This window comes from Crassostrea angulata, chromosome 6 (assembly GCF_025612915.1).
Source record: "Crassostrea angulata isolate pt1a10 chromosome 6, ASM2561291v2, whole genome shotgun sequence".
NCBI classification, from domain to species: domain Eukaryota; kingdom Metazoa; phylum Mollusca; class Bivalvia; order Ostreida; family Ostreidae; genus Magallana; species Magallana angulata.
The window spans coordinates 52,336,955-52,357,024 of NC_069116.1; the positions used below are offsets into that span (position 1 = coordinate 52,336,955).

A 20,070-nucleotide genomic window follows, 5' to 3' on the forward strand; every position below is an offset into this window, starting at 1 on the left:
AGAAATATGTATTATATGGTGAGTCCACATTTATTTAATACAATGAATTAAGAAGAGATACGTCGCATGAATAGGGTTGCCACTGTGTTCAACTTGGTGTTGTTATACTTCAGTACAATTCATAGAAATAACTTGTATATAAGCTAAAAAAAACTAAACTAGTCTTTATTTGGCTGAATATTAGTGAAGTAATGCTAATTTGTAAGAGCTTATTTCAATAATATTCTTTTATTTTCTTCCCACTGATTTGCAATATGCAGATTGGCTTTTTGCGCTACTTGGATGGCAGTTTGAAAGAGTTCACAAAATAAGCCTATTCAGTACATAGATACTACTGGAATTTACTGTAGATCATGTTTCAGTTATTAGTATCTGTAAGAACACCACTCCATGATAAATGTAAATATTGAATCGTTTAACTCTTTGTGTTCATGAATTAGTCATACCCATGTCTACAAATTCTTTGTTGATAAAAATAATACAAATGCCAATTTTCTATTTCTGTACATTTTATTTTTAATGCATGGAACAGTCTCTCCCATGGCATTTACCACATGTGACAAAAATAATTTGAACATTAAATATCTCAATGTTTAAAAAATGAGTACATATACATGTCTTTTATCTTGATACATTGCTGTACAACATAAAATACCAATGAACAAGAGGTGCTGGGAAAATCCAGTAAAAATTGAACCAGAGGCACAGACCATCTAAACATGTAATATACATGAAACACAATAAGAGATGCTCAGTAAACAAAAACAGCACTAAATTAAATGGGGAATATTGCCTTTGTGTGATTGGATTCCTGACAAGGATAAAATCAAAAATATAATGTCATAAAATAATTTACTAATGCAATGAGATTCAGGTATTTTGAACCTTTTTGTTTAATATTAACCATTCACATGTCCAAGTTTAAGAATTTAAGAATATTTCAAAAGTAAAATTCACAAGGCTATAAATGATATATCTTTGTTCTTAAACAATTTAAAATAGACTGGGTGTACTTGTGACTCTGCTTTATAACATGATTTCAGTACAACCAACGTCCAGATTTCTACAAGGCTTCATTGTGCAACACTACATCTAATATGCAGCTAATGGCTGAAAGACTGCTCCAAGGGAAAATGTCATGCAGTATCTCAGTTTTATAAAAGCAGAGAGTTTAGAACTGAATCTAAAATGTCTATCAGCATTTTTTGAAGAAAATTTTCAAGAAAATTATCCATGAAACCAGAACTTCTATTTTTTAGTGATATTTTCATAAGCAATATACATTTACATGTACCTCAATGATATTTTAAAAATCCTTTTGCCTTGTTAAACTACACAAAATTATAAAACTACAGCACTTGAGGCAAATTATCCAAATTCTGAATTACCTACACTGTATATTTGAAAAGGCATATGACTGCAAGTTGTGTGAAAGTGTCAACTTGTAAAATGCTGGGGACTGTTGCAGGTTTGCACACTTAACTGTTCAACCTGCATCACAACATAGATCCGGGGGGCTTGATGCAGTGTCCCACAGATCAAAATCTCAATCTAAATGTGACCACCTGCCTCATGCACATGCTCCACTTTCTGTGGTGCACCCTCTGTATCTCTCTTCATAATCTGCTTTCTTCTTTCAATCTTTTACCAGGTATAAGCAACTACAGTATTACTCCAAACCACACTGTTAACACAGCACATAATGCATTGCACCATACATTGGACATTCTTCGCCGTCCATTTTATTTCCCTCTCTGAACATCACAAGGATGCTCTCAGTGGCCTACTTTCACTTTCACTTTCACATCTCCCAAATTTCAAGGGACAATGTCCACTCTCAAATTTCTTCCTGGGCTAAGTCAGATCAAATTCATGAACTTGGACCATAGGCACGCTGACTTCATCCACCTCTGGTGTGGCATTATTGTCACATAAACCCAGCTCCTTCATCTTCCATTCCCAGTCGAGTTTCTGAATCGCATACAAAGAGTCCGCCTCCATATGATGTCGACATAACAAGTCCTCCTAAAACAAAAAATTTCTTTATTTTAGCATTTTGTTAAACATATTTTTACCAGTAAAATATCATTAGCAAAATACACCTGAATTATGATAACATAAATAAACTATTTTTACTGTGTACGATTACCTTGAGTTTTTCAAACTTGTCGTCTAAATCTTTCAACCATGATAAGAATTGTCTGCCATTATAGCGAGCCCTTCCACTCTTCTCTTTCTCCTCCTGAAACAATTCCAGGGAAATAGGAAGCGATGTATATTGAGTATAATACTCGTGTAAAGTCTTTAATAGATAACCAAATATTGAAAATCTTTACAGACATCCAAACATTAGTGATGTTATTTCAGTGTGTATACAAATATTGTCAATACTTCTATGAGTATAATTCTTTGCATATATCTTCTCCTTTTTGTGAAAATGACAAAAATCTGAAATATTACCTGCTCTGCATCCATTGCATGATAGATTTCTTCATTCTTTAATATTGTACACACACTGAGCGGCAGGTTCTGATTGGCCATCGCACGAGCTGCCCGCCCGTGCTCTCGGATCCTCTCTTGCTCCAATGACAAAATCAGTTTCTCCTGAAGAAGTGTCAGAATACAAATATTCATAAAAACATGTTACATACAACATACGCGAGGAAAGTCATGAGTAGAAAATACTTGAGGATGTCAGAAGAATTTAATCAGAAATTTCTGACATACCCTTTCTGTAAGATGTTGCAATCTCAGCTTATAGCGGACTTTTTCCTGATTGATAAATAATTCCCTCATGTCCCCTTGAACTGAATTTGGTGGCGATAACTGCAAAAAAAATAATAATCAAAGTTGATAATATGAGACTAAATTAAAAATGTTTCCTCGCTAAATGAGTGATGAAAAAGAAACAGACATATATTAGGGTTTTTTAACAAACAATCTAAACACAAATGTTTATAAAAGCTGGTTTTAAGATCTTTATTCTATAAAATTGAAGAAAAAAAACATTTTTCCATAACTACCACCCATATTTTAAACAGCCACAGGAGGGCAGACAAAAAAGTTTTTAAATATAGCCTGATCTCCTTATTTGCTCTTTACTATTGCGGCTAGTTCTTTACTACAGTATTAAACCAGGAGTCAAAGATAACTGACAATATGAAAGTGGTGTTCTTACCATTGGTACAGAGAGAGTGCTGGCTTTCTTCCCTTCCAGCACATAGCCACAGCTGACCATTAAGTAGTCTTTGAAGCCCTGAGGAGCTTTAGGATGGACTATGGACAAATTATTCTGTTGCCGAATCACCTGTTACAAAAAGGAAAAACAAAGGGATTTTTTTAGAGAAAATGCACGTGTATTCATTATCATATGCATGTTTGTGCTTAAAAAACACATGCAATATTGGGCTAGATTATTTTTTTTCTCTTTTAAAAAAAAATACAATTGTACGGTGCCCTTTAGTTACATCACACAAAAGCTACACTTGATATTTGATGCACAAGATATATATATATGTGTATCACTACAGAAGACAGGGTACCTGTTTTCTAATGGACAAGTATAACTCGAATGGATTGGGGGGCTTTTCATAGGACACGGGTGGCAGGGTGATAGCGGGCTCAGTGGCAGGCTGGGGAGCGGGCTCCGTCTTTGGCCGTAAACCCTTTCGTTTCCGTGGCAGCATGTGAACCTCCTCATCCTCCGTTTTACTCTTGGATGTGCTTCCTGTTTCATCCTTGTCTGACGATTCTTTACTTCCTGTACACAGATGACAAAAACTAATCAATAGGAATGCAGTGTTCAAACAGCTAACCAATTAATTACAATGTACAGAATTAATTCTGTACATTGTAAATAATTGGTTAGCTGTTTGAACACACAGAAAAGAAATTCTGTGTCTAGTTTCATAATTAATTACTTAAAGTATCCAGAATTTATGATCTTAGACTTCAAACAATTGTGCAAAGCATAAAGAAATACTGGCAGAAGGTCAAATATTTTAAAGAATTCAGCATAGAAACAAACAAGGTCTACATAAAACATGCATAAAAAATCAATGAATGCCTTATAACAATACCATCTGACATTTACAGGGTACAGACTGTGAGAACTAATTGAAAACTTCTTGATCTGATACACTGTGTCTCAAAATGTTGGGATAAGCAAATATTTAGAATGCTATTTACAGAGCAAGTTGTGTAAATCAGCTCATGCATGCAAAGGGAAGTGGGGTTTGTGTAGTTTGATGTTAATGTTTACAATTCACAATGACAAGAACAAATCAAAGTCTGTTCAGGTTGATTCATGATCAAAACATTCCTGTTTAAACAAAATATTTCATTATTAACTTGACAGTCCAATATTTTTGTGCATATTGTCCCAGATTGGCACCTCAGTTGTTAACTGTTGCATTACATTTACTTAATGTAGTATTTGACTGCCATTCTGTGACGTTATTAAGAGGATAAACATTAAATAATAAAAGGCAATACTGTAAGCATTTCTATCCTCTTTGCTGTAAGAATTACCTGAGTCTCTATCTTTCTCCTTTGGTGGTGGTCTACCCTGTTTCTGCTTTTCCTGCTGCATGGCCTGAGTGTGAGAGCGTAGTGTCCGCCTCGTCTGCTGGGTTTCTCTCTCCTTCTCATCGTCCTGTCCTTTCTCCTTACCATCCTTCTCACTATCCTTCACTTTAGAACTATTGTCTCTCTCTTTACTCTCCTTTGAGGACGATGAAATTTCCTCAGACTTCTGATCACTTTCAGTATTGACTTGTGAGTCTGAGGACACCTCCTTGTTGTCTTTCTCTTTCGAGTCTTTGCCAGAATATTTATTACCGTCCTTGGACGTCGTCCCACTGGATGAGGACCGCGAGGAGGCTGGGCTTGCTACAGGCTGGATTTCCTGTGAACCCAGCGCGGTGGCGGTGCTGGTCTGGGGGAGCAAGCCCCCGGCCTGCTGTTCCTGAGTAGGATTTAATACATAGGGGAGAGATTTCTTGGATGTGTGAATCTTCGCTGACTCTGGATCCTGACTGGATGCTGTTGATGTTTTGGGAGGGATGATGATCTTCAATGGGGGTACCTTGGGAGAACAAGGCTTGCTGTCTCTGTTGTTATCACGATCTACTCTGGGCGAGGACTTGAAATCCTTGCCCTCCACTCGTATAGGAGACCCTATCCGATTAGAGTCGGACCTTCCTGAATGATTGCTGCCATCTTCACTTTTCGGTGAAGCCGTTGATCGAAGGTCCCATTTAAGTCCACTAGAACTGACACTAGAATTTGGCAGGTCATTTGAATTCCCATTGTTGGCACTGTTTGACACATAATTATTTGAACTACTAATACTATTTCTTCGAGGAATATTTGAGCTATTTTGCAGAAAACTTTGTTCATTATTAGAACTACTTGATACACTATTGGTCTCCCCACCACCTCCTGATTTCCCAGTAGTGGTGGAGGTACACGAATTTAGCACTGAATTGACACTGTTCCGCTGAATGTCTGATGTTGTCGAGTCTTTTAATCGCGAGTGACTCGAATCCACAGTTGGAATCCGCATCCTATCACGATCATTATCCAAATTGAACGAATCTCTGGATTCACTATCACTAAATCCTTCACTTTGTGGGAAAAATGGCTGAGTTTCCGACACTTTTAACTTGTATTTTTGAGAGCTGTGTTCAATGCCCTGACTGTCTGGCTCCAGGTTATTCAACCTGTTGAAGCCTCCAAGTTCAAAGCCACCCATGTCTGACGATAATGATGATGAGAATGGAAGTTTCACCTTGGAGGCGGGAGATTCAGACCTAGTAGCACACACTTCTTCCGTACCTCCCGACTTGGGTTTGAACCTGTCACTCTGTAGCTGGGGGTCATACAAGTCACTCCCGCTGGACGCTGGACTATCACAAGAGGATTGAATGTCTTTGTTCTCACCCGTCTCCACCAGACAACTGTAGATGTCTGGAGACTTGTCACTCTGTTCATCATTCTGTTCACGCTGGAACTTAATGAAGATGCTTTTACGACTACTTGGTCCCGAAGTTGCATTGTTGGAGTCTGATTTAGGATTTCTTGGCACAAAAACTACAAAAGGATGGTAAATTTAACAAAAATAATCATATTTCAACTGTAATTACACCTATAATTAAAAAATAGGGAAAAAAGTTTATTTGATTCTCTTTTGCAACAACATTGATTAGTATTGATGAAAAACTTCTTAAAAAACAAAGAGCCATACAAACAAGATACAACATCAAAGAAACGTACTATCCATATCGTCGTCCTTGCAGGAAGAGTTACTCTCTGGGGAGGTGGGGGAGCGGGCGTCGTCCAGACTGGAGCTGTCACTGCTGGAGGCGATGATCTCCTTCCTCAGCAGCTTCACCATCTCCTGGGAGGCGGCCACATCTACAGGCGTCTTACCCTTACTGTTGGCTTGCAGGGGGTTAGCTCCATGCTTCAAAAGCAGCTCAACCAGCTAACACAAAAATAAGATAAATCTCACTTTTCAATAGCATTTAAAATCATGGAACATCAACACAAGATTTTTCTTCTTTGTAATTGTTATTATGTGACTGACAAATAAACAAACAAACTTGTACAGTCTTCTCTTGACCTTTGACCTTTAACCTACCTCAGTGTGTCCATTTCCTGAAGCATCGTGGAGGGGCGTGTCATTCTCCAGTCCCTGTACATTGACATTAGCGCCTGCCTTTAGCAGCTGTTTTGTGACTGATACCCAGCCTCTATTTGAAGCTTCGTGAAGAGGTGTCCATCCTGAATTACAAAATATCTTAAATATAGGTGTCTGACGTAAACTTGTACATGATGTACATGTATTTGCTTTTTAACAACATCTAAAATGCATGTATCAGTAAGAACTTCAATTTATTTGACAAACTCATCTCATCAACTGCGGTAGAGGAACTTGTTATCTAGAGGAATTTTATTTTAAAAAAACAGTGCTTAAATATGCAATACCGATACATGTAGTACCGTAGTTTTATTGTTAAAATACCAACTCCAAATGACAAATTTGTGGCTCGAGATTCTATTTCTTATGGCTTTGTTTCCTTGCCTCTTGATAAATTTCTACAGATTATATTTCACAGAAAAGTGACTCAGACATGATGTAAGAACACATAAAATCGGGTCAAGCACCTGACTATTAAACAGGTAGGAGGGTGTGATCAACTTTACAATCAATAGTTGACAAAACTGCCACTGTTCACAGAAAAAACCCATGTCTGAGACAAGTTCTATGAAATTGGTGAGATAAATCAGAAATTGATGTTCTTGCACAAGTCTCAGTTCATATGTGACTTGGGAGATCAATGAAGAACTATAAGAGTCTGCCCAGAGACCTGTGCTTTGCTGATAAGCCTGCCAGCTTAAGCTGTCTCTCGACCTCTAGCTAGGGTGAATCACAAATCAATACCTTCCCAATTAGACTCTGAATTGACAAGGTCAGACCTGTCTCTTACAATCAGCCAAGCACAATTCCATAGAATTCAAAATCAACCCAGCTTATAACAAGCCAAAATCAATGTACTAGCCCACTCCCTAGTCAACTTGAAACCTGCCACTGCCGTCTGCGATCCAGTTAATGCATGCCTTTTTTGCAATATAAGATTACCAGTAATCAAATTGAAGTCTGTTCTATCTAGTTTATAATGATATTCTCAGAACAATGTATAACAAATCTTTTGCACTTAAATATTCATAAAAATTATAAAACACTATTCTTTTGTCTGGTTTTAATCAGAATAGTTGGAACTTAGCACTTAATATGCTACCTGTCATTCGTCATGCAGAGAACAAACAATGTCAAACATCCAACAGTTCCATCAATATCCTACATCTATTTAATATTCAGCACTTAATGCAATGACTTGGAACGAATATGTTATGAATTCCACCCTCAACGAAAACAAATTCACTTTTTGGGAAGAAATTTTATATACAAAAGCATAAAACTTAATAGCTTTTAAACAATGTGTGTTTTAAATGCCATTGGCAAAATGGTATATAGCAACAAGGGAGGTTTTTAATCAAAATAAAGATTCTAGTATATCACACAGACATGTAGGGATGATGGCTGCTCTTGTCACCAAGAATGACTTTTACCTGCAAAGTCGGCCACATTCACGTCAGCCCCAGCCTTGATCAGTTTCTTTGTCTGTTTCACATCCCCTTTAATGGCTGCCAAATGGAGAGGGGTTTCCCCACGCTCGTTTCTTTTGTGCACTTTTTTGTCCCCTGGCGTTTTCTTAACAGAAGGAACCGAGGGTTGAGGGGAGGTGGGTTTGGATGATGAATCTAGAACAAATGAAAACATCAGGCATGAATCTACTTGATCAATATCACATACACAAACAATAATTGGTGATCATATAAAGTTCATACCAAAAAAACCATCAAAGCAATATGGAATTGAAGATACATGTGTAGATTAGATTAAAGTACAGACAGAGGTAGGTCAACTAAGTATCCAATTATTTCTAATTCATTTTCCATTATTGATCTACAATAAAACATAACGAGCAGAAACAAATGGTTTCTTTACAGCAGAGACATGCTTGCCCTTAGGGAACGGTATCAGTTAATAAACAACACGACAACACAATGCTTGTCAGGGTGTCAGCCTGGTGCAGGTTCACAGGAAACAGCAAACACTGGGCTAAATCCCATCAAGGACAGACTTTATGTAATATAATAGCCTTGATAAACTTTAATTATTGATGAGCTATTCATAAAAAGAGAATTAATGTCTGTTTAATGCACTAAAATTAGATCTTTTCACTAGATGGACAAAAACTTGTATGAACTTGGGTTTCCTCCACAGAACCATTCTATTTGTGTCTTGTCTACTGCAGTGTATGCTTAATAAACAGCTAATGCATTTACAAAATGTCATAGCCTGCCATTATAGCTGTAGATGTAGAGTAAATCTCGGAGGAATGGTGGCTAGAACAGTCAATATAATCTTCTGCTACTGAGTCAGGCGATGTGATATTGATTCTACACCTACACATTCTTTGTACAAATATCTACCCCAAGTCATTTCAAAATACAGCCAAGGCCTGGAGCTATAAATCATTGTAACAACTGAAGCATGTCATAAATATTTAAACATACCATAACATTACCTACATTTAAAGTCACCCCATCTATTGTGTTTTTATTGTACGAGTCATCAGGTAATGAAGATTCCTATTACATTACTTTTAAATGAGATGCAAAAGGACTGGTGGATTACTTCATGGTTAATTCAGAGTTGATTTTAATAAAAGCTTTCTTTCTCATTGTAGAGGAATTAGTAATCATACACTGTACGTCACTGAAGGCTCAGAGGTAGCAAATTGCTGAGAACTTCCATCGCATATTATTCTTGCAACAGATGGGAAAACACACATCCTTATCTACCAAAAAATTTAAATCTACTGTGAAATTTAACCCACTTTACATTTATCTTGCCACATTTTGATGGAGGGGGAAGACTGTAAGCAGCAGGTTCTTGTCTTTTTTTTTTTACAAAAGGAAGGGAGGGGGTTTGTTTCCTAAACACTTTTATTGTACATGTACTATATACTCTCAGTAAAAGATAATATAAAGAAAGGGGAAATGTAAGTTTAATAGCAAACATTCTCTGATGAAATCAATAATACAAACCTTGTGAATCATCAGTCATTTTCATCAAGAACAACATCTGCTGTCTCTCGGAGAGGGGCCCTGTGCGAGGGGAGGTAATCCCACTGCTGGGGGTCTTAGATACAGGGGTGGATCCATGGTGGGTGGGCGACATTTCAGAATTTAACAGGGGCTTCTTCCGTTTGGGTGTGGTCTTTCGGTCGTCTTCATCAAGTTGAGGTGGGGAGTCGGACACAAGGATTTTACGTTTTAGGGTCTTGCTCTCTGGTTGCGGTGTTCTTATAAGAATTGGCTTCTCCTGCTGTAAAGAAAAAAAAAAGATCACTGGGTGTTCATGTTAAGCATTTGATTGGGAACAATGATGACAAGCATAATTTGAACAGTTGATTTCATGGTCATATATCATAGTAAGCAAACTATAAAACATTCCCTTTATTGACCTAATCAACAAAATATTTGTACAAAATTCAGACACTATGTCAGTGATTACAATGAGCAGATTTATTCTGAAATTTCCAGCTGCGTCTGTTTTCACATTGCTATTTCTCAACCATTGCCAAAAAAATTGCATTAGATAGAGAAAAAAAAAGGCCTGGACTTTATCCTTATAATCAGATCAGATAACCTGCACTCCCATAGCACCTAAAGACATTTCCTAACTGGTAACCATGGGAAACAGTAGTAAGGACAAAAGTGCAACAGAAAAAGGTCGCCTAGCTTCATAACAAAGGAATCATCCCTACGTCAACAGCACACCTGCCGCCTCAAGGAGAAGGAAAGTCAGCGATATCAAACCATGCCCGAGACAATCATCATTAATCAATAAAACAAAGCACTTGGGTGACTCTATGAATTTCATTTTTGTATTTTTTTTTCTTCAAAGTCTGTATTTAGATCGATGGTAGATTTGGCATCAAAGTACTCATTGATGTATAATACATATCAACTATTAAACTTTAATTAGATATAAAACTAATGTAATTAACATAATTTTGCAATTTGGACATAAAAGAGAGAGGGGTAGTTCAAAGGTTCCACTTATTTTACAAAATGCTATGTACATGTACACTCTCCTGCATTTACACAACACAGAAGAAGAATAAGGATAACACAGGAGATATTCAGACACTGCAGTGATTTCTGTGACCCCTCGCATACCATCTTGATGGAATTTCTGACCTCTCGGCGTCCCGCGTCTGGGTGTTTCACCTGGCGAAACATGCCAGGCTTACATGTATCATGACTGATATCAAAATGATAGCAGGAAGGACCCTGTAATAAGGCCTGCATGATTGTCACTGACACAAAATGTTCATTGCACAGTCACAATGTTTCACTCGATCAGGGGTATATCTCAAGCTGGAACGAAATCACAAGGAATCAAAACTTCATTCACTGATTTTGCCACTCAAAGATGATCAGTCTCAAACTGTTTAAATCAAACTCCTGTACCGGTAATGATATCTTGTTAGTTCATTAATAAATCTCTCTCCAGATTACATCACAAAGTCTACCACAGTAGATTCCACAGATATTTTCCAGTTGATTTTTTTCTCTAATAACACATAGAACTATCCAGTCCTACCAGCTGATTTTGTTTGTAATGACAAAAAGCCACAGGTACACACAAATCACAGCCTTTCAATAGGTGTAGACCTGTCACAATACACTCCAACCATTCATCATAAATCCTGGCCTGTTTTTGTCAAGCTGTATGCTGCCTCACACACACACACAGCACAATTCCACTCAGGTAACTTAATGAATTGAAGAATCAAGTTGGAAATCCCAGCTTTCACTGTTGACAACACAACGCTGTTCCCTGATGCTAGTGCAGACCACTAAGTAAGCAGTAAATGTCTGCTCTCATCAAAAATTGCTGGTCTCCAATACTGACTCACTCCGACAGATCAAACACTGCATGTTCTTCACAGGGGGTAATCCAACACCACAGAACTGGCTTGTAACACTTTTTGTCGATAGACTACACTAATTGCACCAGAATCTATCTCGTATCACATTTCTCCTCTAGTATTGTATATCTAATAATTTTTTTTCTTTATTTCTCCTGACAGTTTATCAATGGCTTCCTATAGTCATATTGCTCACATCAATGTTGAAAATCTCTGTTTATATCATTGTTATACGAAAATGACATTAGTGATTTTACATAACCAATGATTGTTCTCACATCAATAATTTATAAATTATGACTGAACAAAGACATCAGCGTGTCGATGTATTGTCAGGGTTTTCTCAATTATGTGTCCACCTACATACTTTTTGCTATTTTTCTTCTGAAGAAAGGATCATACTAATGTGCTCACAAAAACTCTTCAGAACAAATGTGCTAATTAAATCTTCATGAGACATTTTTTATGTGTACAGAGTACTACAGACTTTGGCATGTTTTGAGACTGGCCCTCAAAAACCCCATTTTGAGTACAGTGTTTAAAAGTAATGTGACCTGATGTGTCTGGGAGTGGGTATACAATGTTAATAGTTATTTGACCTTCAGGCTAATCTTTACACTGGGCTACACAGTGGCCTGTGTACATTTCATTTCTCACCAACAGTATAGAGATTATTTATAGCAGTATATCAAGGTGACAGGTCTCAGCCTGTGGGAGCCCCAAGGACTGGGGGCCCACACAGGGAACACAAAGCCGTATTCTGGCTTTTGTCCTTCATTGTGTATGTTACAAAAGGACCAAAAATAAAATTTAAAACCAATCTGATTAGAACTATTTTCGACTGCTTTTGTATTGTGTGCAAAACGTTTAATGAACAATTCTTAATGTCAATATATCCGACTAAGGCCCTGCATTATGTTGCCACCTAAGACTTAGCAGTTGGGAGAAAAAAGAGACTGTCTGCCTTGGAATAACCTCTGTTGTGTTACCTTTTGAGGAGGCGATTTCTTTTCAGACATGTCCAATGATGACGACACAGTAAGTTGTAGTGAAGGCATGCAGGCATCACATCTGTCCGGAACGTCATGTGATCAAACCAGTCAAGTCATCAGTGGCTGTCCAGAAGCTTAGTCTCATGGCCAGTGAATATGTCATCTACAAAAACACAGCAAATAGAACCATCTCAGAATCACTGCTCTAGAAACACAATATACTAGTACAGCATACATGTCAGAGTAATTTACTTTTAATTATTATAGTACATCATTAGTATTAATTCATTAAAAAGGTGGTAGATGCCCGACATATGCAGGACAAAACTAGTGTTGTTTAATAATATTGTTTGATCAACTCTTTATTTTTGAGACATACTGTATATATTTATATATACATGTATCGGTATAATTATATGAATTGATGAAGTTATCTATTGAAGGTACTCTCGTTTTGGATACTAACATGGCATTAAAAAAATTAAAATTAGTTTTGAGGGCAGACCCTTTTAATGAAAAAGTGTTTACACACTCTACTGGGTTTTTCCAGGACTTTTATTCTCATCAGAATACAAATGCGCAGATAATATTTGACCCGAAACAATAACTGTCCTTCATAACCTGCACATGTCAGTGCAGAATTTAAATTGTAAATAGCAGAGCAAGCTTTACAGCTTACAGTCAGATGCGTCTGCTTGGCAAAAATAATTCATTCATACACGTTGAACACACACACATCAAGTACAAAGGAAATGGGCAGGCTATACAAGTCTGAGGTTCGCATCTACTTAGATTGTAAACATGCCGGAATGCCTGAATATATCTTGCAGAGATAGCTAGCTAGCAGTATGCAAGTCTGTTTATGCCTAGTCATTATGTGCATGTGTTTATAGAAATAGGTCAACCCATCTATCAAATAAAAACTCACTGCCACTGACATGCATCTAAAGGACAAAAACTTAGATACCAAAACGAAAATCAATAGAAATGGTAGTCATCAGAACAACATTTCAGTCTCCATTGCAAAATGGTGGCTATAATGTACTCCCCAATAAAAAAAAAAAAATGGAAGCTAGTCTAAACAAAACTTAAGAAATTCTCAACATCCATTGTAAAGGTAATACAAGGCGCTTCATAAAACATTACCCTATGCACGTTTCTGAAAGTTAAACTTCTAATACAGTGTATTGATTTTATCTATTTTTGACTTATGAAGGGAGTTTCTTTAAACATCACAGCTACACATAAACAAAAGCTTTGGAGTGCAATCTGACATTCCTAAAACGTCAACGATGTAAGGACGTACTTCCTGTTCAGACCACAGAGTTTCCAGAAAATTCTCTCTGATTTATTGACAAAAATAAAAAAAACGCTGTCATGTCTTGGACTGAAGATTTGCCAAGAACAAAGACATTCTTTGTTCAGAAACACACAAATGATTGTTCCTCAATCAAATGCTCTGCCAGATATCATTTGCATTGGTTTGCAGGATTTCGCCATATTTAGCCCTCTTTATCACATGGTATTGGGTGTTAATGCCACCACAACTAACTACCCTTTCCTCCAATTGCTGAATAGGGCCCAATTAGCAGTATCTAGTGTGTGTGGTTACATCAATAATCTCTTGAACTAACTCCAAGGAATTTCATGCAATATCACCAAACCTGACGAAAGATGAATTGTGGTAGAAAAATAACATGATTGTTTCTGTAAAATACTTTACAATAAAAAAAAAAACCATTTTTCTTATTAAAATGTTTCACAAACATAAACGCAAACATAAATGTAGGCATGTAAAGAGCAGGGCATTAATAATTCATACAAGGTCACATTAATGTATTCAGAATGGAAATGTCAGGTCATAAATTACATCAAAAACAACATTTCAATTTCAAGCGAAAGCTACACGACAGAGTTAAATAAACTGTGTATAAATGGAGGTCTAGCCGTCTTGTAATCAAGAAACAAAAGAGATTATGACTTTACATGATATTAGCACTGAGATACACAAGTGTCCAGAGACTATTATGATAGAATTATCAACAGGATCATACAATGGTAGTCAATTAGAGATAAAGCTTGGTCTCTGACAAGTTTAGAACAGGACACAACAAGTACACGTACTCTGTCTGACACATGTGTAGGTACTTAGACAGACAGATCACTTTATGTAAAGTCTAATACATGTATAACTCTCATTGCCTGTATCTCAACTATCTGGCCTTCAGAGAAAGCTCACAACATTTTTTCATTTTGGGGTTTTTGTCACTTATTTCTATTATGCAGTATGACAAACAATGAGTGCTTTGCTCTTCAAAATAAGATATCCATCAGTTCCCTTTTCCTACAATCAAAACAAGTTCAAATTTACATCTCTCTCTCTCTCTCTCTCTCTCTCTCTCTCTCTCTCTCTCTCTCTCTCTCTCTCTCTCTCTCTCTCACACACACACACACACACACACACACATTGATCAAACTGACATTACATACTGATATAAAAGTATGCCGAACTGGGTCATTGAAGCACACTTATCAAGGCTGAGGTTTTATGAAAACTTAAGAAGAAATTCAGAATTTTTAAGGCTGATACCTCAGTAGGATTCATCGAGAAAAAGGGGATTTATTGATATAGTCAACAATGTTTACATTCATTAAGGCTAGAGACTAGAGTTATCAATAAATAAGAATAATCTAGACTCAATCTAAGATTAAACAAAAATTTGTTGTATCAATGATGTAAAGATCAAACAAAGGTTAGAAAACAATGGGAAACTCCTTTTTTCTGGCACATATGTTCTAAATATGTATCACATGGGCTGTATACCTGTGTAAATATAACAAGGTGCAAGATGTTATTTAATCCCCACTTTCTTATATGGGGTCAAAAAATGTGGACATACTTATTTACTTGATCTCATTTGAGATGTTCTTATTCAAGGCTGGTTAACATTCAAGAGTTATTCATATTTATATGTAAATTATGCAAGCTTATTTTTTAAAAAGATATATAAACACTGTAAACCAGTCTATATAACAAACAATCAAACATCACAACATGTATTATGAAGGGACTGAGGCTTAATGATATACTAGTATATGGCAAGAAGAAATCAATCTTTCACAGGCAGAGAAGTATATATTAAGACATGTACATGAAGCCACAATGAAGGACTTCATTACATGTCATACAAAGGTTTAATCAGGAATATTTTTAACATATCGGTTTAATTGAAAATGAAATAGCTAAATATATCATATCAAACAAGTAATACATATAACTATTGATTTGCTTTATTCATATAGCTAATTTTATCTTTTGTATCACATTTTAGGTTCCCTGCTAAACAGGAAAAGTACAATTCTAACTGATTTAAAAAAAATGTCATATTTCCAAGTGTAGTCTATAAATTCCAACCTAAAATGGATGTAGAAAATAAGAAGAAAAAACCCACTATGATATTTGTTACAGCTCAACCCTGACTCACCATTGTGCATTACATTAGAACCATTTTAATAAGAGCTTGGACTTTAGGTAGTTGGTGTCAAACTGCAATGTGACGTAGGCCTGTCTTTTTCTTTGTAGGCCACTCAGCCATTGCTCTTTGAAATCAACAGGATTTGTCTGGCTTTTGAGCTAAGACTACTCAATCGGTGTATATTTCACCTGAAGCCAGCTTCATTTTTGATTTGTTTTGGCACAAGAAATAGATAGTTACGTCCTACTGAAAGTCCAAGGCCTTGTTAAAATGGTTCTAAAATGATCTACACAAACCATAGTAAATGAACAAATTGATAATACCAAGTTATTGTATGGTAATGAAAACTCTCAAAATATTTTTGAGGCTCTCTGGATGTTTGCAGCTGGCCAGTTTCAACAATTGTTGTTTCACTTTGCCAAATAATAAACACGAGATTGATATTCTGTAACTCAAACAGCAGCGAGCTCTTTTAAGAAGTTATGTATTTCAGCATTCCTATATGTATTCTGTAATTCATAAATCTAAGAATATTGGGAACATACAATATCAATAGAGCATGGAAATGCTTCGAATTTCTTATACATGTATAATGAAGTACAGTACATGTTGGAGAAAACAATCCTTATCATTCAAATGTGTATGGCATAAACATTACTTTATCTTTACAACATTGAAGCATGGTACTTGTATACAGAATTATATCATGAAGATATTTCTAATTTCCCATTGTATTTTACACCCACTTTTTTCGAAATAAAAATAATGCTCCTTTTGTCTAATTCCTCAGACTAAAAAGTTAAAAAAAAAAATATTAATTTATACATACAGTCTTTTCATTAGGTTTAAAACGACTTTTTTACGACAATACATGTATTGCATGTGGAGTGAGAGAAGGGTGGTTAGCTTCAGGGATACAAAGATTCATCTTATATATTTGATTTGATAAGTTAACCTTTCTTAAAACCATGTCATCTCATAAAAAAGTCAATAATTTCAGTTGGGCCACATATCACTTAATCAAAGAGACTTCTACATGATCTGAAATAGCTAAAAATTTATATATTTTACGATGTATGGAAGGAAATGCATCAATATTATGAGACTGAAACAAAATCAACTAGGCTATAAAGGTGTATCTATGCACATAATCTTAAGACTCTGAATTTGTATACACTTTTCAATTTCTTAAGTTGTCTATACATACTGCCTGTCTTGACTCTATATTCCATGGAAATTGATCAATCAAACTACTAATGCTTATTGCTCTAAATCTCCAGAATTATGGTATTCCATGTAAAACAGATATAACCATTGTTTTGTTTTTACTGAATATGGCACTGTAAGCCTATATATAATGAGTTATAACACTATCTAAACATTCATTTTGGTAAAAACACAGATATTTTCAAGACTTCACTTACTCAGTCAATTGACACGACATATTTTGCACATATTTGAGAGACATCATTGGTAAATCTGTGCTGTAGTTTGACAACAAAGACTAGTCCAAGCTAGGAATCCCACAAGAAGCGTGGATTTGTCTCGCAGTATGGCCTATTTTCAAGAAGTCAAATGACATTAACTAGAAGCAAGATGTACTTTTTGTGTGTGACCCCATTTAGTTTTTTCTTTGTGCTTTCAGAAAATTATAATAATTTTGATGTAGCAAACATACTTTAGGGGCTATAAGGGATCTTTTAAGGGTACTCACCTTTGGAGGTCGCAAGTCTTTGATTCTACGCGGGGAAAAAAGCCTACCTCTGATTGGTTAGAACACCTTAACCCCCGACAAGGATTTGTTACAAGAGTTTTCATTAGCTAAGAAATAAGTCTCGCGCTTACGAGAAAAAACAAACAGTTTATTTTTATGAATGTTTTATTTGATTTTTCGTGTACAATATTATACCCATTTTATCTTAATATCGATTAGATATTGGGATAAATAAATTAACGAAAAAAGATAGGTTTCAACCAACCATAACAAATTTTAGGTTGCAACATGGCGGCTTGTACTTTAGTGACTCGAAAGATCGAGAAATATTGAGTGTTTAAGGATTTCTAATCCATGTTTGACTGAAAGTGCTGATATTTTTTATTGGGATTTAGCATTGCAATGTTGTTATAACCAAAAGTTTTGAGTAATGAAGGCGTGCCAAAAATATCAAAAGTATTTGCAATATGGAAGCCATTATGCCATGGCGGCCGAAAACGACCTTCACCTCTTCATTTATTTTTAGTTCCAATGACCTAGTTAAAATGGGAGCTATCTGAGAAATTATGAGGATGAGAAAATAATTAAATCGTAGTTTTTCTTACGGAAATGATATTTTTAATTTTATTTAGGCCTAAGTGTGATGAACATGCATCTCGGTTTTTTATTCATTTTTATTCCTTTTTTTTTTATTTTAGAAAAAAGTTGTTTGGGGTGACAGGCAATATTTGTAATTCAAATTAAAAGAAAACAAATTGCGTTTATTTTTAATGGCAGATCAAAGGAAAAGGCTAACAGACCGGTCGTACGGACTTCGTCAAAATTCTGCGATTGTACAGTAACGTTATGCATTTTGTGTAAATTACATGTATATACGATGTAAAGCCTTTAGACAGATTTGTTAGACCTAAATAGGCAATATTCAGTCGTTGGGGTGTTGTGGGGAATGCGATATGAACCGTTCCACGGTATGCTCAACCCAGTTTATTTTTTTTATTTTTTTCATTTACGTATCTGTTGAATTGATAACTGCAAAATTGCGAATAGCTCAACGGTAATTTTGGGTTGACAGAGCCCGAATTTACAATTGAGCTACAATTCAGCAGCTATTGAAATTATTCCTATAATTAATGCACATATATGCATTCTCTAATTCCCCGTGCAACCCGTAATGTCTTAGGGTGCAAGGATCTGGGGACAAAAATCCACCGTAAGCTCCAGACCCAGACTGCAAAATAAGGCCGCTCGCTATAGGGCCTGTCTCTGAGTGCCTACAAAAACGCTTCCAACATCGCAACCCGCGTTGATCTAGGATGATGCCCAGCATACACACAAAAAAGCCTTGTTGTATTTTTTCATATACAAGATGCAAATGATAATAGGGTGATTAAGAACATTCATATTTGGTCAATCACAATTGAACGTTCCAGGGAGTATAGGTTAAAAAAAATGTATAGAAAAGTAATTTGAGTAATATTGTTGAGTCATATTATACTCTAAATATTAAGAAAATATTGTTCGAATTAAATGAAAGAGAATGCCTTGAATTGCTTACTATGATTGGGATAAAACAAATGGTAAACTGAGGACATACCGATTGTATAAACACTGGCGTCGGAAGCAAAATGAAAGTAAATAAATCCGTGGGGGGGGGGGGGGGGGTATACCTATACCTATACCTCCAAAAAAAAATCTTATCTACCAAAATTTTTGTTCCCAAATCATGAAATTCCTAATGTGTGGGGGTGGGTCCCAAATCATGAAATTCCTAATCAGTGGGGGGGGGGGGGGGGGGGGGGGGGGGCAGTATGCCTATGACTCCAACTTCTCAATCTTTCAAGGTGAATTTAGGAACAATTATCTTTGCTGCGAGAAAAAGTGGGGGGACTGAACACTCTACGACGCTATGTCCTTAATGGTTAGGTCTAACTTTGCAAAAAAAAAGTGGGGGGGGGGGGAGGCTAAGCCCCAGCCCCCCGGTTCCGACGCCTATGATAATCAAAGTACTGAAGAACTGATGGGAGTTGATTTTGTCGATGTTTATTTATTTTAAAATCAATGATATGTTATTTTGCATGACAAGTACATGTATGTAGTTTCTAATTTGAATTACGCATTTTTTTATAATATGAATTTTTTAACTTTTTCGATTAGAATGTCGAGAAACCTCCATATGAATCATGTTAAATAATATTTAAAGATAAAATTAATTCAATCAAACTATGTATCAGTGGTAAAAATATTTCTCGAAAATTGTATGGATCCAAGCAATATTGAACTCTAGTCTCGTTCAATCAAACGCTCGGCTGACACCG

General features: G+C 36.1%; 1 protein-coding gene across 3 annotated transcripts; it reads right to left on the reverse strand.

Moving 5' to 3' along the window:
• Positions 1 to 491: 491 nt before the first annotated feature.
• LOC128190396 (ankyrin repeat domain-containing protein 11-like) lies at positions 492 to 17,839 on the reverse strand. Of its 3 annotated transcripts, none has more exons than XM_052862434.1 (13): positions 17,756 to 17,839; positions 12,563 to 12,728; positions 9,682 to 9,961; positions 8,137 to 8,328; positions 6,644 to 6,786; positions 6,277 to 6,487; positions 4,531 to 6,093; positions 3,543 to 3,760; positions 3,179 to 3,307; positions 2,728 to 2,826; positions 2,461 to 2,604; positions 2,150 to 2,242; positions 492 to 2,025 (listed from the first exon to the last, which is right to left on the reverse strand). In XM_052862434.1, exons 2-13 carry the CDS (start codon positions 12,629 to 12,631, stop codon positions 1,855 to 1,857), a joined length of 3,312 nt encoding a protein of 1,103 aa, XP_052718394.1. In that variant the 5' UTR covers positions 12,632 to 12,728; positions 17,756 to 17,839; the 3' UTR covers positions 492 to 1,854. The 3 variants fall into 3 exon arrangements, with proteins under 3 accessions (XP_052718394.1, XP_052718393.1, XP_052718392.1); XM_052862433.1 differs by lacking the exon at positions 17,756 to 17,839 and adding an exon at positions 17,466 to 17,635; XM_052862432.1 differs by lacking the exons at positions 12,563 to 12,728; positions 17,756 to 17,839 and adding an exon at positions 10,819 to 11,945.
• Positions 17,840 to 20,070: the final 2,231 nt, after the last annotated feature.